The sequence below is a fragment of the Carcharhinus amblyrhynchos genome, chromosome 24 (assembly GCF_965287045.1).
Source record: "Carcharhinus amblyrhynchos chromosome 24, sCarAmb.v2.hapA, whole genome shotgun sequence".
Taxonomy (NCBI): Eukaryota; Metazoa; Chordata; class Chondrichthyes; order Carcharhiniformes; family Carcharhinidae; genus Carcharhinus; species Carcharhinus amblyrhynchos.
Genome location: NC_137347.1, coordinates 20371417 through 20395617, shown reverse-complemented (window position 1 = coordinate 20395617; position 24201 = coordinate 20371417). Strand labels below are relative to the sequence as shown.

At 39.9% G+C, this 24201-nt stretch overlaps 1 protein-coding gene across 1 annotated transcript; it reads right to left on the bottom strand.

The window, feature by feature from the left end:
• hmgcl (3-hydroxy-3-methylglutaryl-CoA lyase) lies at positions 1–23541 on the bottom strand. The gene is made up of 9 exons (XM_080211344.1): positions 23432–23541; positions 16890–16973; positions 15207–15314; positions 13209–13304; positions 9947–10095; positions 7088–7151; positions 6576–6764; positions 4144–4269; positions 1–2610 (listed from the first exon to the last, which is right to left on the bottom strand). The coding sequence occupies exons 1-9, from the start codon at positions 23513–23515 to the stop codon at positions 2509–2511; spliced, it is 1002 nt and encodes a 333-aa protein (XP_080067470.1). The 5' UTR covers positions 23516–23541; the 3' UTR covers positions 1–2508.
• Between the last annotated feature and the right edge of the window lie 660 nt (positions 23542–24201).

Here is a 24201-nt window from a genome sequence, read left to right as displayed (position 1 = left end):
TTTCTAGAGAAATGTGATCTTTATCGAGTTCAAAATTCACATACTGCATGATGAGATTTGAATTTACATTCTCTGCATTACTAGTCTCTTTTATTAGCCCAGTAACACAACATCATACTAACATAATCTGCACTTCAAAATAATTAGAATGCATACATTTAACAGGTGCAAAAATCAAACATTTTATTTACAACAAATGATAACTGAATATCATAACAGATACTGGAAGAACTGTGATTAACCATTTTAAGGTGGACAAGTAAGCATTACCACAGTTTGTAATAGATCAAGGAAAATGTTACAGCTGGTATGAGGCACTTATTAAAACTATACAATAGTCTATTGAAATTTCAAAACATGATAACTGGGGTGATTCTCCCAGCCTGCCAAGCAGAGGCTATGGCCTCCAAGTCTCTGGGTGCTGGATTTCCGGTGCCATTGGCTCCATGCCAGAAATTGGCACGGAGCTGTAGAATTTGTGTTAACTCTCATTTGAACATATTTTACATGTAATTAGTGGGCCCAGGACTGAAGTCACTGGACCCACTAGAATCTCTTCCCTCCCTCCACCAGAATGTTTCCCCCACTTGGGGGAAACTGGTGGCCTGACTCCGCTGAAGTGAATGGAGGTCCATCGAGACTCTCCCCAGGAGATCAGGGGTAAGGGGGTGCCCCCTGGGCACTGCCCAAGGGGCAAAGTGACAATTCCCCCTCCAGGAATTGGGCAGTGCGTCCTTCTGCCACTCTGCACTTTGGTCTGGGTGACAGAGGGAGAGAGGCCAGCCAGGAGAAATAAATTGTTGTGGGGGCGGCGGGGGTGGTGTCAAGGCTGACCCAAACGCATCTGGAGGCCTGAGAACAAGCTGTTTGAGGGGCCCGCTCAAGTGCTATGCTGCCAGACACTCCAGCAGGAATAGGCCTCGCCCACAGGCTTTTCAGGTATATCACACTGGTGCACAGTGTGGGAGATCGATTTTGAAACTCCAGCAGGAAAAAACAGCAGGATTTACTCTCGTTTTTACGCAGATTGACACTTAGAATTTTTTGGGGAGAATAGCCCCCAACTATTCTCAGTTGGTATCATAAGACAGCAGGTTTCTGTGACTGAATCATACAATGTGAATTATAATTTTGAGTTTAATTTCCACTTCAAGTCTCAGAACAGTAGATAGTGTAAATCACACCAGAATATCTACAGCTTTGCATCAGAGTTAAATTAGTAATTTTTTTAACAAATATTTTGTAAAAATATCAAATTACACATGACCAATTAACTGATGTTCATTAGAAATTAAATATATTTGCATATTTTTTATTCTTTAGCTTTCATTCAGAAATGTAGAAAAACTACATTATTTTGATTCAAATAATCTCAAAGTAAAATTTAATGGGAACTGCACTCTGGACCATATTCTTTGATAGGTACGGGCAACTGCCCTTGAACGAAATGGCTTAATAAGAGTCAACTATATATCTGGTGTTACATGTAGGTCAGAGCAGGCAAGGATGGCAGATTTCTTCCCTAATGGACATTAGGGAGCTAGATGGGATTTTATAACAATTGACGATAGTTGCATGGTCAACATTCCTGAGAATAGTTTCAACTCCAGATTTAGTTAATTTAGTTAACCTATGTTGTCAGATAATTAACCTAAGTCTCTGGATTACTAGTCCAGTGACATTACCACTACACCACCATCTCCTCCTAATCATGTCTATACCCTCAGAATCTTATATCCATCGTACAATGTGACAATTTTCGTATAATCTTACGGACTTGATATAAACTGTTCATTCAGGAACACCTTTGTGGAAGCTCTGCAGGAGATGAATTGACACAGTGAGACTTGCAATAAAGAAGGAAAAGCACAAGTACAAATGAGGGGCATTTCTGAAAGAAAACACCTATGTGAGATAGATAATACCTGCAGCTAGAATTCAAGCCCAATATTATACACCAAATTACAACAAGGGAATAGGGTCAGACTGTATTCACGGAAAAGCATAATCTTCTGAGGACTGTACATCAACTTCTGAACTTCGTTTTTTCACTTTGGGTGGAATAGGAAGACAATCTTAAAAAAAATTCTCTTTTGTTAATTTATACCATTTACAATTAGTTTACAGAACCCTCTCTCAGGGATTGTACCAAGGGTGATCAGGCAGCCATTGAAATGGCCCTGCTAATTAACTCATAACTTCTGGAAAACAGTTTATGCATTATCTGACCCAAAAGGTCAACTTTATTTCTCTCCCCACAGATGCTGCCAAACCTGAGTATTTCTATAGCATTTTCGATTTTTATTTCAGATTTCCAGCATGATCAATATCTGCTTTTGCATTTGCATCATGCTTTCTCATCTGAATGAGATTCAAACTTAAAAATAGAAGAGCAAAATAATAAAAACTGTCAATAATTCCTTTTAAAAGGCTGGGGAAGGTGGAAATTTAGGCTGGAGATTTTTTTTAAAAACAGTACTCATTTATTTTATAATAGTTTACTGATTATTATAATTTGCAAGATGCCTGAGCAACCTTGGAGCTGGTTCTCCTCTTTAGGGCTTTGCAGATATATGCACCAGCCTCCAGTAATTTCTGCAGGTCCACTCCCTAAAAAAATAAGAGAATAAAAAGTTTTATTAACTCATAATAGTAATTATTTGATTAAAAAGAGCAATGTCCATTTAGTTCTCTTTCTACCATTGTGGTGGTTGCACAATACTAGTGGAATTGTTCATTAATCAGAACAATAAATCAATCTCTGACATTCTCAGAAATAACACAAAGGAAGCTCCAGTGATAGTGAGATTTGGGAATCTAAAGCTAAAGTTATCCTTCTCTTAAATGTACTACATTTACCACATGTCACATCCCAAATTACTCATGCTCTGAACCACAAGAGGTGAAAGTTTACTTATTAGAACCAATTGAGAAGGTATTCTGGCCATTTGAATTCAACTAAGATACGTTGGATTGCTGTGGAAAAAACAGGCAATCAACAGCCTATCTTTGTGTTGGATTTGGAACAAAATACTGAAGTGGAAAATAAGAATATAAAACTTTTGTTAAAAACAGACAGCTCAGGTTGTATGTAGTTATATAAGGTTGAGGGAAGTGAAAACTAACCCTCAGTCTTGTCCCAACTAATCAATGCACCCATGTTTTTGCAGCTGCTGGCTTGTCAAACTAATTGTCCTTACTCAGTAAGTGATGTCCAATTTTACAATAATTTGGTTGGGTTTGTCTTTGCCTTCTGCTGCTCGTCCAGCTGATTAAATCCCACCTAATGCGTTTATATTTTATTAAAAATATTACTGCTTCCTTTTATTAGCCAATTGGGTAGCACAGTGACTAGCACTGCTGCCTCACAGCACCAGGGACCCGGGTTTGATTCTGGCCTTGGATAACTGTGTGGGTTTCCTCTGGGTGTTCCGGTTTCTTCCACACTCCAAAGATGTGCAGGTTAGGTAGATTGGCCATGCTAAGTTATCTCTTAGTGACATGGGGATTAGCAGGGCAAATATGTGGGATTACAGGATAGGGCCTGGGTGGGATTGTTGTCAATGCAGAATTGATGGGCTGAATGGCCTCTTTCTGCACTGTAGGGATTCTATGATTCATTATGTATCGTGTGTAAACCAGCAGGAATAAATTCTGTTCAAAATTCAGTTAACTCCTGAATATCGCAGTGTCAGAAATTTTGTTACAATTGTGTTTATTCGATGGTTCCTTTCAAGCTTCAAGCCATCTCCTCTGATTTGGCTCATTGACTGTCAGTTACATCTCCTAGAATGACTAATAGTTCATTTTAAAAACATCAATACCTGAATGCTAGAATGACAGGCACAGTAGGTGGTGGAAGAATTAGGGAAAATGGATAACAGATCACATCCAATAATGCAGAATAATCTCAGATGTGCAATGAATGACACTGCAGATAAGTAACCAGCAGGAGAGCCTAATTAGTGGCAAAAAGTTGCAAGGGAAGCTATGTAAAATTAGAAAGATCTTTCCACCAGTTTACAGTTACATGAACTGAGGAATTGAACTGCACTATGTCAAACCTTGTATTGTTTGGCAACATGTTACATAACCTGAAAAGTTAAAACAAGAATGAAATAGTTCCCTAAAGGCCATACATACCGTGTGAATTCCAAGCCCATTCATCATGTACACTACATCCTCAGTTGCCACATTTCCAGATGCGCCCTCAGCATAAGGACAGCCACCCAAGCCAGCCACTGATGAGTCCACTGTACAGATTCCCATCTGAAAAACAAGTGGAAAATCCCAGTATAGCAGCACATTTCCTGAACATTAAAAATTGCGTTAGTGGTGGAGAGTATAACCAGCCCCCCATATCCAGGGTAACAAAGATTAGGGGAACAATTTAATTTCAAATGGGGCAAAAAAAAAAATCAGTAAAACCAGTTACCTGTCATTTTTCCTGCTGCTTTTGTGGTAGTCACCAAAGGTACAGTTCAACTCACAAACTACTAAACTTGCCAGGATGCCTGATAAAAGCCACCAAATGATGGTGAACAGAACGCACAAGTTTTCATTCCCTCGACACTAGTTTATTTTAAGTTTGTTCTTGCTTGCAAGGCAAGCATTTGCTGCTAATCTCTAATTGGCCTTGAGGTCTTGGTGGAAAACAGTCTTTTTGAACCGCTACAATCTGTGAGATGTTGGTACACACACACACACTGATGTTAGGGAGGAATTTCAACCCTGCAACAGTGAAAACAAAAAAAAAAAAATCGGTGATATCGTTCCAGGTCAGGATGATAGTGACTTGGTGGGGAATTTGCATGGCTGATAGTATTCTCATGCATCTGCTGCCCTTGTCTTTCTAGGTGATAGAGGTCGTGGGTTTTGGAACTTGCTGTCAAAAGAATCTTGGTGAGTTGCTGCAATGCATTGTCGATAGCACAGACCATCACTGTGCATTAGTAGTGGAGGGAGTGAGTAAATGTTTAAGGTGGGGAATGAAGTGCAAATCAAATGGATTAAATGGGCTGCTTGGCCCTGGATTGGGGGGGGGGGGGGGGGGGGGTGGCGTGGTGGTGAAGAGGAGGAGACTGGATTCCCTCTTGTTGGAGATGGTCATTACTTGATATTTGTCTGGCACAAAATTTTATTTGCCATTATAAGCCCAAGTCTAAATGTTGTCTTGGCCTTGCTGCATATGAACATGGACTATTTTCGTATCTTGAGTTGTGAATGGTGTGGAGCATTATGCAGTCAGTGAACAATCCATACTTTTGATCTTAAGATGAAAGGTAACCAATGAAGCAGCTGAAGATACTTGGGCATGGGGCACATCCCTGAGGAACTCCTGCAGCAATGTCCTGGGATTGAGATAATTGTGGTTGTTGGCAATCATCTTCCTTTGTGCTAGGTACGACTCCAACCAGGAGAGAGTTTTCCCTCAGCCTGATCGTCTGTTGACTTCAGTTTTGTTCGGGATCCTCAATATTATATTCAGTCAAATGTGGATTTCAAGTCAAGGCCAGTCTCTTTCACTTCATGAATTCAATTCTGTTGTCTATATTTGGACCAAGGTTGTAATAAGGCCAAGTGCTGAGTGGCTCTGGCAGAATCTAAACTGAGTGCCAGTGAACAGTTTATTGCTGTGTAACTACAGCTAAGTACCACTGTCAACAACACCTTCCAACCATTTGCTGACAATCAGAAATAGTTTGATGTGATGGTAGTTGGCCAAATTGGATTTGTCCTCCTTTTTGTTGCCAAAATAAATTTACCTGACAACCTGGAATATAAGTAAATCTTATACACGAGAATGAATAGATAGCAAAGTACATCTTATAACCGTTATTTATTTTTTGAACTTAGTGCTAATTTATTCCTTTTTTTGCACAGATTCTGAAATGATCTGCTGACAATGATTAAAAAAGGTGTTTCACAACTTTCTTCTGTTCAACACCCCAGCATTTTCTAGCTGTACAATTCAAAAACAGTTCTTAAAATACATTATGGATGTAATTTAAAGATTAAAATTCTCTTATTTTTAAAAAAACATTTTTCTCAGCTATAAATTCTGCCTCCTCTTGAGTGGCTGCCAACACAACCAGCTCAGACATTTTGTCCATCACAATCATTGTCCTGTCATGGTTAGCAAGAATACCTTGAGCATCTCACTACCAATCTGAAGTGGTTGGTTTTTATTCCAAGAAAATTATTAACTGGAGTATTGGGGGGGGGGGGGGGGCGGGGAAGAAAAAGACATACTGATCATAGAAGTCATCTTATGGCATTTGACCAGTTTTGCACTGCTTAATATGAACCAGACATTAAATTTTAAACATGCTGCAAATTGGACTTTAGCCAGATGTCAGCAAATCTCAAATCATTAAGGTACTGCAAGCCAGAAATTTAATTGAGTCAGAGTATGCCTGTGAACATGTAACTGGGTGCAGCTCAAACTGTACAAATTCAAGTCCGTATTACAACTGTGAAATCAGTCACTTGTAAATTATTGAAACTCAATCCAAAAGTAATTTTACTAAAACTTTCCAATTCAAAACAAAACCTTAATTTAAGAAAAAACCAACCTGCAGTGCTGCAAAGATATTGACAAGAGCCTGGCCATATGTATCATGACAATGTACAGCTAGTGCACTGACTGGAACCTCCTTGATTACAGCTGTCAGCATTTCCTGCATGCTGCCTGGTGTTCCTACACCAATGGTATCCCCCAGGGATATCTCATAACAGCCCATTGAATAGAGCTTCTTGGCTACCTGCAACACCAAAAAAAACACAAAACAAAACACTCAACTTATCTGAAAGACTGATTGCGGTTTTTTAACAGTAATTTTATCAATTCCATTAATCCTGCAATGCATCTTAATATTTAGCAATGTGCAACTTTTAGTGTAGAATATCTAAAAATTAGGAGAACATAACATCTGCTTTCACATTTAAAATACAATTAATTTCCATATCATAGTATTCATTTTATACATGTAGCAATTACTAAAATATCTACTGATCTTGGGTGCAAGGAAAACGTTTCTGCAAATTTCAATGGGTGTTCCTCTTCCCTCAGTCCCACCATACTTGCCTCTGCAACTTTAACAGGGGAAACATTCCCTTCATAAGGGCAGCCAAGTACACAGGATACATACCTGAAAGAATACAAAAGATAAGTTAATGTAATCGATTCTCAGTCCAGGGAGAAAAATGATCATTTCTGTACAAGCTTCCTCTAACTGGAACTAGGCAGTATTGATAAGCTAATAATGAAACTCTAAACTGAAGTCCAATTTGTAATTGGTCAGAATATAGTTGCATGTTTCAATGTTAACTGAAATCTATTTTCTGCTTTATTTATGAGCAATATTTGTTTCACCTTACCTACGTGTGCCCAATCATTAGATCTAACTTGGTTATCGGTAACAGTTTTTCCTCACTGCACATATCAAGTTAGACCGAAGCTCTGCTAGTTCTTTTACCTAATGGGGCGATCACGATTGTGTAATATTTGGAAGGCTACTCATGTCTCTTTGTGGCAGAAAACAGCAATACAGAAAAGAATCTTATCCAGTCCCTCCAACATTTCTTTGAACTCTCTATTGTCCCAGCTTCTCTATGGTAACACTGCTGAGTGCTTTGGATTTAAAGGGATATCTCATAAGTACAAGTTTTCTGGCAAACTTCTAGAAACTATAACAGTTCAGGACAGAATTAACAGTCACATGGACAAATGTGAGTTAATTGAGCCAGCATGGATTTATTCAGGGGAAAAAAAATGTTTAACCAACTTGGATTTTTTTTCAAAGAGATAACAGAGAGGAATGATGAAAGCAATTATGCTGATATGGCATATAATGACTTCCAAAAGGCATTTGATACAGTACCACATAGCAGACTGAGAAAAAATTTAGCTTAGAGGAATAAAAGAAACAGTAGCAACATGGATACAAAATTAACAGAGAGAGAGAGAGAGAGAAATAACTGATCTTTTTTGGGCTAGAAGATGATATGCAGTGGAGTTCCCCAGGGGTCGATATTGGGACCTTTGCTTTTCCTGATATTAACAATCTATACCTTGGTGCAAGGTAACAATTTCAAAACTTACAGATAATCCAAAACTTGGAAGCATGGTAAACCATGAGGAGGATAGTGTAGAACTTCAAAAGGACAGAGACAAGTTGGTGGAAGGAACAGATGGGTAGCAGATGGAATTCAATGCAGCAAAAAATTGAGATGATACATTTGGGTAAAAAGAGCTAGGAGATGCAGTACAAAATAAAGGAGATTACGCGAAAGGGCTTGTAAGAACAGAAGAACCTGGGTTTACATATGCATAAATTATCAAAGTGGCAGGACAAGTTGAGAGCAGTTAATAAGGCATATAATATCCTAGGCTTTATTAATAAGGCACAAGAATGCAAGAAGAAGTAGGTTCTGTTGAACTTGTAGAAGACACTATTTAGACTTCAGCTGGATTATTGTGTACAATTCTGTGTGCCAGATTCTGTTGCCCTACAGCACCAGGGATCTGGGTTCAATTCTGGCCTTGGGTCAGTGTGTGTGGAGTTTGCACATTCTCTGTGTATGAGTTTCCTGAGGGTGCTCTGGTTTCCTCCCATACTCCTAAGATCTGCGGGTTAGGTTGATTGGCCAAGTTAAATTGACCCTAGTGTCAGGGAAATTAGAAGAGCTAATATATGGGGTTACAGGAATAGGGCCTGGGTGGATTATAGTTGGTGCAGGTTTGATGGACCAAATGGCCTCCTTCTGCACTGTAGGCATTCTATGATCTTAGGAATGATACGAAGGCACTGGAGATGCAGAAGAGGTTTAGAAGAATAGTTTCAGGTATGAAGAACTTTAGCTACGGAGGTTAAGATTGGAGAAGCTGGGATCTTTTCTTTGGAGGAAAGAAGGTTGAGCAATTTGATGGAGGTTATTCAAAATTATGTGGAGTCTGGGCAGATAAGAGGGGGGAAAATACCATTCTACTTGTAAAAAGAATCAAGAATAAGAGGATACAGATTTAAAGTGATTGGCAAATGAATAGCAGAAATCTTTTTTCGTAGAGCGAGTGGCTGGGGTCCGGAATGCCTGAGAGTGTGGTGATTATTCTGCAAGGTTATGGAGAAGACAGGAGAATGGGACACAGATAAATGCTCATTTGGAGAATCAGTACCAGACATAATAGGCCAATTTGCCACCTTCTGCACTGTAACAATTCTCATGATTCTGAAGTACTGAGTTCACCACACCAAGAGAAGAATTCACAGAACTCCTATAGTGTGGAGAGGGGCCATTTGGTTTATTGAGCTTGCAACAAAAACACTCGCACCCAGGCCCTATCCCCATAAGCCCACATATTTACCCTGCTAACCTCCCTGACACTAAGGGGCAATTTAGCATGGCCAAACAACCTAACCCGCACATCTTTGGGCTGTAAGACAAAACCAGAGCACCAGAAGGAAACCCACGCAGACATGGGGAGAACATGCAAACTCCACACAGATAGTTGCCCGAGGCCAGAATTGAATCCAGAGCCCTGGTGCTGTGAGGCTGCACGCTAACCACTGTGCTGCCCTGTAAATCTTCATCTGAATTTAATGTTTCAAGCAAAGCAGGACCATTTTGGGCTGATCTACCAGAATTCAAAGGACTATAAACATATTCCACAATACACATTATTTTGTAATTGTCTTCATTCAAGGGAAATAAAAAAAAACGACTTGTAACAAAGGGCTGATTACCAGAACTCAACAACTTTCCTTGTATATTTTCAAATCTTCACTTATATCAGCTGAGGATGTACATCTGATTCATTTAATAGCTAAAATGTTTGGGAAAATAAAGTAATTTGCAGCTTCCCTGTGATGCAGTGCATAAACTCATCAACAGAAGAATACAAAAAAATGTTTTGTGACATCAGAATGAGGATTTGCAATCATACCCTCGGACTGGAATGCTTGAATCCTTTGCTGCTTTCATCACCTCTTCAAATCGCTGTAGGCTCTCATCAATAGAACAGTTAATGTTTCTTTTGCTGAACATTTCTGAGGCAGCTCCAAAGATAGCTACTTCTTTTGCACCTGCTTGGAGCTGTGAGAAACAGTACATTATGGTACTCATGAGAGATGCACTAAAACGGGACAATGCAGACAAACTCCTGATCCCAGTAAAATATGAATCCACAGAGTTCATTGATAAAGAAAATTAGTCACATATGATAATCTAATTATGAAAATTGGGAAGAGGCAGTTACAGCAATACCAAATTCTAATAACTGACTGTGACAGGAGGCACGATAGTCAACTCTACGCCTAATAGTTTTTGCTTGTCCCTTTTTTTGTTCAGTCCTGCAAAATCTGAAAAGGGACTACCTAGTTTCTAACCACAAGTTAGATGGGTTTCTAACCCATCCCTTGACATTTCAAAATTTAGGAATGTATAATGCATTTCCAGCATTTTCTGAGATCAAAGCTGACCTTGAATTTGTCAAATGTTTAAAAAGCCATAATCATCTGAGTAAATTGCATTTTACGGATATTTATAATCCAGGAATGATCTTGAATAAGATTTTGCAATGTCATAGCTGAACTCTGTTTGCATTTGGTAATTCTGCAGCAGCTTCTATTCATCTGAAAACTACATCTTCCGCATAATCTGCCCTTAAAATACTTGAAGGGCTAAGTGTAATGCCATTACTGAATGTGGTGCAGTCTTGTGTGATGTTATGACATTTTCTGACCATTATCAAATAGACCAGAATTTTACAGGCCAAAATAATAAACAGCTTTAATTATAATCAAATCAAGAAATTAAGAAAGAAAATTTCCCAAAGGACAAGGTGATTGAATGCAATTAAAATGGTCAAGTAATCCTACTAAACACAATTTCTGAACTGTTCAGGTATCTTTCAATTCATTGCTATACTACAAATGCAGCTTACATTAGGTTTTATCCAATGAAGTAGGTTTTTAATCCAGTTAAGACAGACATCAAAAATTCCACCTCAGGGAACTCCCAGTACTTTTCCTCAAGAAAGTATCAAACAAGTATAGAGATGACTACAAAAGTACACATTTTAATTTACAGGAGAGAATTCTTGTGGCACAGTGGTAGCAATCCTACCTCTGAACCAGAAGGTCTGGGTTCAGATCTAACTCCAGGATTAAGCATTCATAATGCTGTTCATTAGCCTTAAACAGTTTGGACTTGTAGTTGCTGGAGTTTAGAAGGATGAGGGAGGATCTGATTGAAGTATTTAAAATTTTAAAAAGGGATTGATAAAGTAAATGTAGGCTAAATGTTTCCTCTTATGGGACAATCTAGAAACAAGAGGCCATGGGTATGAGTTGCAAAGTGGTAGATTTTAAATGGAGATGAGGAGGAACTACTGAGAGGGTGAAGAATTTGTGGAACTTGCTGCCTCAGTGTGACAGAGTCTGAATTGTTGAATGGTTTCAAGAGGGAAATGAACATATTTCTAGTTTAAAAAAAGGGAAAGAAGGATATGAGGAACAGGCAGGGAGGTGGATTTAAGACCACGAGAGAGATCAGCCATGATCTGATTGAATGGCACAGCAGGCTTGAACTTCCCTACTCCTAATTCTTATGTTCCTATAATCACCTCGAGAATCCTTCCACCACTTCAGCCACTATTCCCCAAAGGGAATGAGCACGGGTGAGAAGATACACGAAAAGAAATTTGCAAGACATCAATAAAGAGTACGAAGACTTTGTATACCTACACAAAACTTTAACAAATAGTGCAAAAGAAGAGAAATTACAATAAAAACAAAATGCTGTGGATGCTGAAAAGCACAGAAATGCTGGAAAAACTCAGCAGACTTACGCCAAGAGAAACTGAGGTAACACCTCAAAGTCCATATAATTATCTATGGAACAAAAGAATTATCTGCTCATTAAATCAATAAACCAATCTAAAATCAAGAAGAAATTGAAAATCAAAATGAAAAACAAACTCATTTACAAAAGTAGAGATGAATATGCAAACCACTGAAACACTACCTCAACAGAAGCAAACAAATTCCCATTGCATGTTTATATTTGATATTAAAAATTTCCTGCCACTAAAAGCAATGTTTCCCTCAATGCTTTTTGTCAAATCATACAGTGCAACAGGAGACCATTCAGCCCATCTAGTCTACATCAATCACAATCCTACCCAGGCCCTATCCCCACAACCTTATGCATTTACTCTAGCTAGTTCCCTGACACTAAGGGGTGATTTAGCATGGTCAATCCACCTAACTTGCACATTTTTGGACTGTGGAGGAAACTCACAAAGGCATGGGGAGAATGTGCAATCTCCACACAGACAGTGACCCAAGCTAGGAATTGAACCCAGGTCCCTGGTGCTGAGAGAGGCAGCAGGACTAACCACTGTGCCACCATGCTGCCCCACGTTTTAAATATTGGATTAAAGAACAGAAGGTTTACCTGGAGGCTTGAGCATATAAGCTTAACAATGCAAGGCAGGTTGTTATTTTCTATCTTATACATATCTGGCAAACTACACTACTGAACCAAGTGTAGTCCAGTATCGCAGCAAATTGCTGGAGGGTACAGATTTTAGGCATTGTTTTAAAACAAATTCCAAAGTTTGCAGATGGTTTGATAGGAAGCAATCAGGACTGAAATGACTTTTAGCACACAGTCTAAATTCACCACCAATGAGATTTAACTCAGACAAGGAACAAATTTTTTTTGTCTGAATCATCAGTGACTTATGATGATGCATTTACTCACTGGCCATAATAAGTGCTCTCACAAGGAGCCTTGAAGGATTACACATGAAATGTAAACTTGTCTTTCTCCTAATGCATTCTGCTGGTACTGTTGTGTTATTCTAGCATTGCAAGATTTTATTATTCCACTTAATTTAGCGAGCATTTATTTAAAAATGTTTGCACCTGTCAGAACGATCAGTCTGTGATCAGAATTCAAAATATCTAAATAATCTACGTGTTTACTATGTCAAATATGCAAACATTTGTATTTTACTAAAAAGCTTAAATTAATTTGCAAGGTTAAGTTTATCACTAGAAAGGATTATTGTACAAATCCTGTAATGTATAATTTTAGGCTATGCTTGTGGTCTAGAATTCTCCTAAAAAAAAGATGTTAACAAGGAGCTTTGCCCATGAAGTAAACAATGGAAAAGTGCAATTATAGGAATGGACACTCACAGCAGTCTCAAACCCTTTCAGGTTTGGAGTCAGCACCGGGTAGCTCACATTTGGATATTTCCGGATTCCTTGCATCACTTCCTTCTGGTCAGCCATCTACGCAGAAAAAGACAATAGGTACATTTCAACACAGTATAATCTACACAGCACATGTAGAACACTTGGATAGGACATCAGGGCTTCAGTCCAATACTAACTGACTAACATCACAAAGTGCCATGTCCAAAGTAAAATAACACAACAATAACTACAAGGAATCAATAAAACGACTTGCACATTTAATGCAGCAAATAAAACATCAAGACATTTCACAGTATTAATCAGAATTTAACACCAAGTCACATAAGCTCAGGTGATTAAAAGCTTGGTTAAAAAGGTAGGTTTTAAAGGAGCATCTTAAAAAGGAAGAGAGAGTTAGAAGGGTTTTGTGAATGAGGGGGCACAGGTTCAAGGAGGGGGGGAGGAGGAGTTTAAGGGAGATGTGCAGGGGAAATTTTTCACGCAGAGAGTGATGATTGTCTGAAATGACAATCAGGTGGTGACTGCCAAAAGGTGGTGGTGGAAGCAAACATGTTAACAACATTTAAGAGGCATCTGAATGGGTACATGAATAGGGAGGGAATAGAGGGACAGATTGAGTAAGGGTAGAAAGTTTTTTAAAGTTTTGTTACGGCATCATGATTGGCATGGGCTTGGAGGGCTGAAGGGCCTGTTCCTGTGCTGTACTTTTCTTTGAATATAATTGACTGGCTGAAGACACTGGGAACTTGTCTTCTTTTAAAAAAAGACGACAAGTGATCAACATCGGATATATTTTCTCCCAAGTTCTAATGAACTCAATGCATATATAAAATGGCTAAATCCATTTTATATTTGCACCAACTGTCACATTTACATTAACAACAGGACAAAAATGTATCCAAAATCTGTATCCTCCAGCAGTATACTGTGACACTGAACAAAAATCTGAGTTTACATAATGCCTTAAAATTAATAAAATGTCCCAAGGTGCTAAAAACTCAAGTAACTGGCTTTCAGGTCAATGCCCATATCTTGAATTGCCTCAAGTTTAGTCAATGATCTCAGACATATGGAAATAAATTAAATACTGAAGATCTCCACACAAAAACAGGGGCAAAAGTCTTTTGCTGTTGTTTACATCAATGGGGTCTTACGGTTCTACCAATGGTGCACCCCCCCCACTGCAAGTTTCCCAGCGGCAAAGGATGCCTTCAGTGGGAAATCCTGTTGACAATGGTGGGACCATAAAAAGGTGGTAAACAAAACACAGGACAGTAGTAAACAAATTTGTTTGCTCGCTCACCCCTCTCGCCACCGCCCCCCCCCACCCCCCCAACTCCTTCCCCCAGAACAAAAGAAGTGACAATATTAACCCTTATTTACATTGAAATGAACATTACCTTTAAAACAGTGTGGCAATGTATTTATATTTGCAAGTCTGAACTGAGGTAATGTGAATGGCTGTGATACCACCAGGAATAGATCTCTCAGGGCTGATATTCAGGATACGGTCATGGTCTGATTCAGATGGCCATAATTACTACTTGAGCTGTTTCTTATGTCCCACTTTGGAACAAGTGACTACAACGTTCCTGGCCTGTCCTCAAGCAGTTGAGGTTTGTCTAGATTTTTGGTGGAAAGTTGAAACTCGGGACTTCACCATTTTGGTCAGTTACCAGATTGTGATTGATGACATTTGCAGTTAGTCAGGAAGGTGCAACATCAAAAGATGGAGTTGTCATTTGTTTGTAGTATTGTGTGGAGTGTGTTCCAGCTGGCACTACAGGATTTCAGATGAGTGCATGAAGACTTTGAGGTCCTGCATCAATGGGAGTGCTTCATTAGCTGTTAGTGTAGCATATATCCTACATCATGATCGTATCCCTTGTGAGTCTGTGTCCACAAACTGCTCAACACAAGCCTGACAAACAGAATTGCATATTACTCAAAGTTGGTTCCAATTTCTAACATGCTTACCTGAGGGACCCATTTTGGAGAGACAAAGCTTGTGGCTTCCACAACAGACAACCCAGCCTCTGAGAGAAGGTTAATTAACTTAATTTTCACATCAGCTGGAACAATAATCTGCAAACAGAAGCATTTAAAGTAGGCAACTTGCAAGATAAAAAAATTCAGTATTGAACTGAGATACATAAAATCCAGAAATAAATATCAGTAGAGGTTTTGAACAACAAATCCATCAACAGTGAGACTTTTCCTTTGCTTGCAAGTTGAATTATGCTCAGTTATCAAGGCAATTTAATTTCAGTAACAGTCTCCAGATTTTTACTGAACAGAAGCGTGACTTTGTATTCTTTGTACCATGTTTCCACGCTCGGTAGGACCAATACAATCTGTGCTTGTGTTTGTTAGTATAAGAATGGTTCAATGCTTCAAAACTAAATTAAACCAAAAATAATCTACACTTTTTGCATGGATACAAAACACTTTTTAAATATTAAATTAAGGCTTTCGATCCAATTTCCGGACTATCACTTATCCTCAACCCAATAAGATTAAAAAGCTTACATCCAAAGGCTTGGTTTCATTGGAGTTAGATGTCAAACTCAACTGTGAATGAGAAGACTCTCAAAAACCTGAGCTTACATAATGCCTTTAAATTAAATGCCCCAAGGTGCTCAAGTCTCAAGTAACTGTCTTTCAGGTCAGCCAACTGCCTCAAGTTTAGTCAACAATCTCAGCCATAAAAAATAACCTATTTACTTATAGTAGTTTAGTTTTATTGACCTAATTGTAACATTTCCAGAGCTAGAGAACAAAAAATTCTGAAAATGCCAGGTGGGGTTGATTACTCATGCATGAACTTTGAGAAATCAATTTCATCAGTGGCATTCATCTCTAATGAGCATTACTGCTGAATTTAATTTTGTCCTTATCTAATTTCCACACCCTTAAGTAGAGCAGGAAGAGGCACACACACAAAAAAGGGCCCATTGTTAATTATCAGGAGCAGAGACTGTGGACAAGGCTCTCCTCTCATACCAAAAGGAACAATACTGCCATCAGCACCCTGTTCTAGTTGGAATAGAATGATAACTTACTCAATCTACTTACTAAAGTGCCAAAAACGTTGAAATGGACATTTTAGAACACGGTCTCTGATCAGGCCTTATTTGTAGCGTCACTGTTGATAGAGTTATTAGAAAGCACAGAAATTCCTTTATCTATGACCTTTCCTCAAACTGGTGCAGTATTGCAATCTTCCCCATTTCCTCAATTAACTCCTAATCAAATGGAAAAGGTGAATTTCCAAACGCTTACAACCTGTTGTCAGAGCTCAAAGAAACAAATTATTTGCAATTGAAAGTTTGAATTTGGCAACCTTTGTAAAGCAAGCTCTTCACACTAAGTGAGTTGGATTCCCCCAGTGCTGTTTTGATGGCTTTCCCAAAAAAAAATAGCATGTGTTGAGATTAAGATTCTCTTAAATTGAGAAATAAGATTTGCATGCTGGAAACCAAATTGCAATCAACCAAAGAAATGGAATAACATTTAAAAGCCATTAACTGTTGATCGTACATCTTTTGTTGAGAAAATGGCAACACAATTAAGTTCAGCCTTGAAGGCAGTAAAGCTACTTTTCGAAGAAGAATAAATTGGTTCAAATCTGTATAAAGTTTTGGTACATTGTGAATTTACCTTCTCATTCTGCAATCCATCTCTGGCTCCAACTTCCACAATTTTCACTTCCTGAGGCAGAGAATGCACCACAGCCACATTCGTCTATATAACATTAAGAAAAAAAAACTGTCAATATCTCCAGTGTTATTTACTGCTTAGAAGATTTTAACATCACTTGTATCATGTTGTCATAAATATCCCTCTAAAAAAAAACAACCAATTGTCGAAACAGCCTCTAAGCATACAGAGTAGAATCATAGAATGATTACACCACAGAAGATCATTTGCCCTGCGCAAGTGTTCTCTGACCCATCTGCCAAGGAAACTCAATAGTCCCGTTCCTCTGCTCTTTTCCCCCATAAACCTGCAAACGTCATTCTTCAGATCACACCCTCAAGCAGTGTAGTTCATATCCCAACCAATCACTGCGTTAGAGATTTCCCCTCACATTAGCAAAAGAACCAAAGACATTCACCTTAAAAAAAAATCAGTGTTCTTTGACTCATCTGCCCATGGGAACAACTTCTTTCCATCTACTTTGCCCAGACTTTTCCTAATTTTGAACACATATCAAATCTCCTCTTTAAAGGCAGTCTGTTGTTCTATTACTGTTTTACCTGCTAATCTTTGTCATCTGTATCTTTCCAATAGTTGGCAGTCTATAAAGTATACTGCACTGTGCCTCTTTAGTTCCTGGCTTTAATCAAATACATTCTGTCCTTTACTCCTTTAGGAAATCCTCTCTCTCTCTACAGCAGCAATGCTCTTCTTAATAAATGCAGCCACCCTGCTTCCTATCTTTGCTGAATACTTGGTATCCAGCAATATTTAGTAGCTGGTCCTGCCCTTTTTCAATCCAGATTTCAATTATCACCATATCATTTTCCCATGTCTGCTTCCTGCGTCCATAGCCCACTAACCTTATTTACCACACTGTGTACTTACTTAGATGTAACAGCAAACCTAATCTAGACTTATTGCATTTCCTCTTACTTTGACCCTACCCAACACCTTACTGCTATCTGTCTTGCTCAATTCTTTGTTTTTCCTCTTTAAAAGTTACCTCACGGTTCTTATTCCCCTGCCAGGTTTAAACTCTGCCCAATAGCACCAACAAACATTTACTCAGGTTTGAAATTACACAAAAAATTGTTCCCCTTTGAACTCCAACATGCACTTGGTTCAATGCCATGTGTTAGCCACCTGCCATTACGTGCTACGCAAAGAAAACAAGAGATTAGCTGACACACAAATATGCGTTATATACTCAAGGGTTTGTAAGTGTGTGGTGGTGAAGGCAAACAAAAAAGTGAAACTTCAGGCAATTAGCAATAGTTTTAATTTTGACATAAAGCAGGGTAGAATAACAATTTTACATTGTATGTTAAAATAATCCAGCACTGGTACCTGCCCACCTGAACATGTATTTTGTGCCAATGAGCTAATTTTTTTTTAAAATCACTTTTGTACAAGAACAAACAAACAAACAGTGACACAACTAATTCAACTTTGTAACAGAGGCATATCTGTCAACAGGGCCAAAGTCATAGTTGCTACATTTCTTTACTTACTGCTCAGAACAGCAGCAAGCCTGTTTTTGGTTTTGAACCACATACATCACAAAAGGGGACATTCAGCACATCTTGTCCATGCACAGCAAAGGACACCCAAACCTCTTTCTAATCCCACCTTCCTGTGCACAACCCGTAGCCCTGCAGCTTACAGCACTTAAGGTGCAAATCCAGGTACTTTTAAAAAAAAATTAGGGTCTCTGCCTCAGGCAGTGAATTCCAGACACCCACCATTCTTTGCATAAAAAAGGTTTTTTCTCACACCCCTCTAATTCTTCTGCCAATTAGCTTGAATCTATGGCCCCTGGTTTTTTGAACTCTGCCTTGGGAAACAGGAACTTCCTGTCAACTCCATCTCTATCCTTAATCATGTCACCCCTTAGTCTTCTCTATTCCTAGGAAGGCAACCCCAAGTTCTCCAATCTCTCCTCATAACTATAATTCCCCAGCTGTGGCAACACATGAGTAAAATAGAGCAATAACATCCTTCCTGCAATGTGGTGACCAGAACGGCACACAATACTACAGAATAATGTTAGCCACCCTCCAGTCTTCCGGAACTGGCAGAAGTTCTGGAAGACTGGAGAGTAGCTAATGTTGTTCCTTTGTCCAAGAACGGTAGGAAAGACAAGCCAGGGAATTACAGGTCAGTGAGCCTGAATCAGTAGTGGGTAACTTACTGGAGGGGATTCTGAGAGACAGGGTCAACCAATATTTAGATAATCAAGATCTGATTAGGGACAGTCAGCACAGCTTTGTGCGTGTGAAGTCACATCTGATGACTCTTTGAAAAACTCTTAAGAGGTAACCAAGAGAATGGAAGAGTGTACAAAAGTAGATGTTGTTCGTCTGGACTTTAGCAGGGCCTTTGACAAGGTCCTGCATGGCAGGCTAGTCTGGAAGGTTGAGTCACATAGAATCCAGGGAGAGCTAGCAAGTTAGATTCAAAATTGGCTTGATGATAGGAAGCAGAGTGTGGTGATTGAAGGTTGTTTGTTGGACTGGAGCCCTGTGACTAGTGGTGTGCCCCAGAGTCAGTGTTGGGACCCTTGTTATTCGTTATTCATATAAATTATTTGGGTATGAATGTGCAAGGCACAGTTATCAAGTTTTTGGATGATGCTAGATTAGGAGGTAACATTGATAGTGAAGGTTATCAAGAATTACAGGGGGATCTTGATCAGTTAGGGAAGTGACTTTTGATTTTAATAGTTTTAGTGTGAAGCTTGAGTTAAACTACATTGACAAGCGAATTGACTTTATTTGTGACTTTGTTGCAGCTGGATTGAAATGTGCATCTGTTTAATATAAGTTTCTGGTTTTTAATGACTCATAAAAGCAGGGGGTTATTGCAAAGGTGGGATGATATGAGATGAATTACGTCCTAAACCTAATAGCAGGAGTGAATTTGGACCAAAAAGGGGAGGAATGGAAGACTGAGGGATAAAAGCTGTCTTTGCTGCTTGTTATTAGGTATATATTAAATATTGCTCAATAAATTCCAATTGATTCATACATACTAGTTACTTACACCTTGTATGTCAAGCACAAAAATGAGGACTCTGTTAGAAATTAAATACAGTAAAAAGTGTCAACACCAGGTTAAAGTCCAACAGGTTTATCTGGCAGCATAAACTTTTGGAGTGCTGCTCCTTTATCAAGTGAGTGAGGACTTCTGCTCACAAACAGGGCATACATAAACACAGACTTAATTTATAAGATAATGGTTGGAATGCGAGTCTTTACAGATAATGAAGTCTTAAAAAGGTACAGACAACGAGTGGAGAGAGGGTTAAGTACAGTTTAAAGAGGTCTGTATTGTCTCCAGCCAGAACAGTTACTGAGATTTTGCAAGACCAGGCAAGTTGTGGGGGTTACAGATAGTGTGACACGAGCCCAAGATCCCAGCTGAGGCTGTCCTCATATGCACGGAACTTGGCTATCAGTTTCTGCATTGTCGTGAAGGCCACCTTGGAGAACGTTTACCTCAAGATCAGAGACCGAATGCCCGTGACTGCTGAAGTGTTCCCCGGCTGGAAGGGAACACTCCTACCTGGTGATTGTTGAGCAGTGTTCATTCATCTGCTGTCGTAGCATCTGCATGGTCTCCCCAGCGTATCATGCCTCGGGACATTCTTTTCTGCAGTGTACCAGGTAGACAACGTTGGCCAAGTCGCAAGAGTATGTACCATGTACCTGGTGAATGGTGTTGTCACGTGGGATGATGGCATCCATGTTGATGATCAGGCAATTTTGCAGAGATTGTTGTGGCAAGGTTCTGTGGTATCGTGGTCACTGTTCCTAAACAAAAGAAGCCATCCATATACACAGGATTGCAACAGACACCTACAGATGTTGAAAGACGTCCTCATAAGAGCAGGATATGGTACTCAACTCATCGATCAACAGTTCCGAAATGACAGTGAAAAACTGCACCAACCTCCTCAGAAGACAAACAGGGGGTCACAGCGGACAGAGTACTCTTCATCATCCAGTACGTCCCTGGAGTGGAGACGCTACATCTTCTCTGTAGCCTTTAACATCATCGATGAAAATAAATATCTCGCCAAAGCCATCCCCATACCCCAACATCATGCCTTCAAAACAACCGAACAACCTCAAACAGATCATTGTTTGCAGCACACTACCCAGCTTTCAGAAGAACAGTGACCACGACACCACACCAACTTGCCACAGCAACCTCAGCAAAATGTGCTGGATCATCGACACGGATGCCATCGTCTCACGTCAGAACACCATCCACCAGGTACACTGGACATACTCTTGCGACTTGGTCAATGTTGTCTATCTGATACACTGCAGGAAGGGATATCCTGAGGCATGGTAAATTAGGAGACCATGCAGATGCTACGACAACAGATGAATAAACACCAGTCAATCACCAGGCAGGAGTGTTACCTTTCAGTCGGGGAACACTTCAGCAGTCACGGGCATTCAGCCTCTGATCTTCAGGTAAGCATTCTCCAAGGCGGCCTTCATGACAACACAGAATCGCTGAGCAGAAACTGATAGTCCAGCTCTGCCCACAAGGACAGCTTCACCCGGGATCTTGGGTTCTTGTCACATTATTTGAAACCCCCACGACTTGCCTGGGCTTGCAAAATCTCACTAAGTGTCCTGGCTGGAGACAGTACACATCTCTTTAAACTGTGTTTAACCCTCTCGCCACTCAGATCGTCTGTACCTTTAAGACTTAATTACCTGTTAAGACTTGCATTCCGACTATTATCTTGGCAGCCCATCAAGTCAATACGATCATGGTTGATCTTGTTTAAGGTTTAGTGTTTTGAGCTACAGAACCCTTCTAACTGAAATAAACCCTCAGGTCTGAATATTTAATTTCTGATGTGGAGGTGCTGGCATTGGACTGGGGTGGGCACAGTAAGAAGTCTCACAACACCAGGTTAAAGTTCAACAGGTTTATTTGGCAGCGCAAGCTTTCAGAGCACTGCTCCTTCATCAGGCGAGTGAGGACTTGTGCTCACGAAGAGGGCAAATACAGGCACAAACTCAATTTACAAGATAATGGTTGGAATGCAAGTCTCAAAGGTAGACAATCTGAGTGGCGAGAGGGTTAAACATAGTTTAGAGAGATGTGTACTGTCTCCAGCCAGGACAGTTAGAGAGATTTTGTAAGCCCAGGCAAGTTGTGGGGGTTTCAAATAGTGTGGCATGAACCCAAGATCCTGGTTGAAGCTGTCCTTGTGGGCAGAACTTGACTATCAGTTTCTGCTCAGCAATTGTGTGTTGCTGTGAAGGCTGCCTTGGAGAATGCTTACCTGAAGATCAGAGGCTGAATAACCCATGGCTGCTGAAGTGTTCCCCAACTGGAAGATAATACTCCTGCCTGGTGATTGTCAACAGGTGCTCATTCATCCGCACCTGACTTTTACACTCCTCAGCTTAAATATCTCATTTAAAGCAGCTGCTATGTGTATATATATATATATGTCTTAAAGACCAAATCTTGAGTGAAAGAAAGCACAATCATTGAAGGTAGTGAAGAGAAGAGAACAAACTTTAAAAAAAGCCAAAAATCTTGTCAATATAGGGCAAATAGACCCCCTCACCCCACCAAAGATATCCAACATAAATTTACACATTCTGCAACACTGCACCTTTAAAATACACAACCCTTTGTAAAATAAGGAAAAAAAACACAATAGCACAGTGGTTAACACTGCTGCCTCATAACACCAGGAATCTGGGTTCAATTCACAGCCTGTGCCACTGTATGTATGTGGAGTTTGCACATCCTCCCTATATCTGTGAGAGTTTCCTCTGGGTGCTCTGCTTGCCATCCACATTCTGAAAGATGTGCTGGTTAGATGCATTGGTTATGCTAAATTCTCCCTCGGTGAACCTAAACAGGCACCAGAGTGTGGCAATAAGGCGATTTTCACAGTAACTTCAACGTAGTGTTGATTTAAGCCTACTTGTGACAATATAAACAAATATAAACTTTAGACATGCTGGGCAAACTCAGCAGGTCTGATAGCAGCTGTGGATAGGGAAACAGAGTTAACGTTTAGAGACCATGTGACGCTCCTACTGAACTCTCAGGCCCTTTTTAATATTTTACTGAACTCTTTACATCAGGTAAACAATGCAGCCTCACTCACCTTTCTCCGCCCTCACTTCTGTCAAAGGCAACATTAACAAAATAAGCTTCCCCTTGACAAACAGATCACAAATACAACACCCCTGAAGAGTGTTTAGCCCTGTGGATTTATCCACTGTCACTCGCCATTGTACAGTAAAAAGTCTCACAACACCTGGTTAAATTCCAACCAGTTTATTTGTAGCAAACGCCACTAGCTTTCGGAACTGGCCGTTCCTTCCGAACACCAGCTCCGAAAGCTAGTGGCGTTTGCTACAAATAAACCTGTTGAACTTTAAGCTGGCGTAGTAAGACTTCTTACTGTGTTTACCTCAGTCCAACACCAGCATCTCCACATCATGGCTCACCGTTGTAACCAGTGCTCGGTGAAAGGCAGTCGCTGCAAAGATGGGCAACCGTGGCAGTAACATCGCTGCCGCCCTAGCGGACATTTTGAACCCAGCTCGGCCTGGATTGAACTCTGACCCCCGTGACCCCGCCCAGATCTCGGGCCGCTCCGGCGGGACTCTCGCGAGATTTACCATCTCCCGTTCACAGACCGCCCACAAGACCCGTGACGTATTTAGCCACGCCTTCTCCCGGCTGTAAGAGCCGCGGAGGGTGGGGCTGCTGCCGGTGAGAGATGCAGTATCTTCTTATTATGACTTAACGTGGTTTAATTTCACTCCTGTGAAGAAGTTTCACTTAGTTAAAGGCACTATATAAAATGCAAGTTGTTGTTGCATCCTGAGGAAAAAATAGGATAAAATTGAGTTCAATAATTTAAGTTAATTCCCAGATATTGTCTTTACAGCACAACAAGTCACGTCATTCAAAGCCCCACAATTTACAAAACAGACCTCATAAGGACGGTGAAACATTCAGAAGGAATAGTGGCAGAATATGTTGCTGCCACCATTGTCTAATTTGACTGTCTGGAAACAATACACATCTTTTTAACCTGTGCTTAATGCTCTCTCCACTCATATACCTTTAAGACTTGATTACCTGTAAAGACTCACATTCCAATCATGTAAATTGAGTTTGTGTTTTTATATGCCCTGTTTGTGATCAGAACTCTCATCCACAAAAGAACTGCCAGTTCCAAAAGCGAATGACATTTGTTACAAATAAACTT

Excerpts from the sequence above, each read along its gene's own strand:
- hmgcl (XM_080211344.1), bottom strand. The coding sequence starts at position 23,515 with ATGTCCGCTAGGGCGGCAGCGATGTTACTGCCACGGTTGCCCATCTTT. Across the intron at positions 16,974-23,431 it reads ACCGAGCACTGGTTACAACG|ACGAATGTGGCTGTGGTGCA; the intron begins GTGAGCCATGAT and ends AATGTTATATAG. Across the intron at positions 7,152-9,946 it reads TCAAGCATTCCAGTCCGAGG|GTATGTATCCTGTGTACTTG; the intron begins GTATGATTGCAA and ends GTATTCTTTCAG.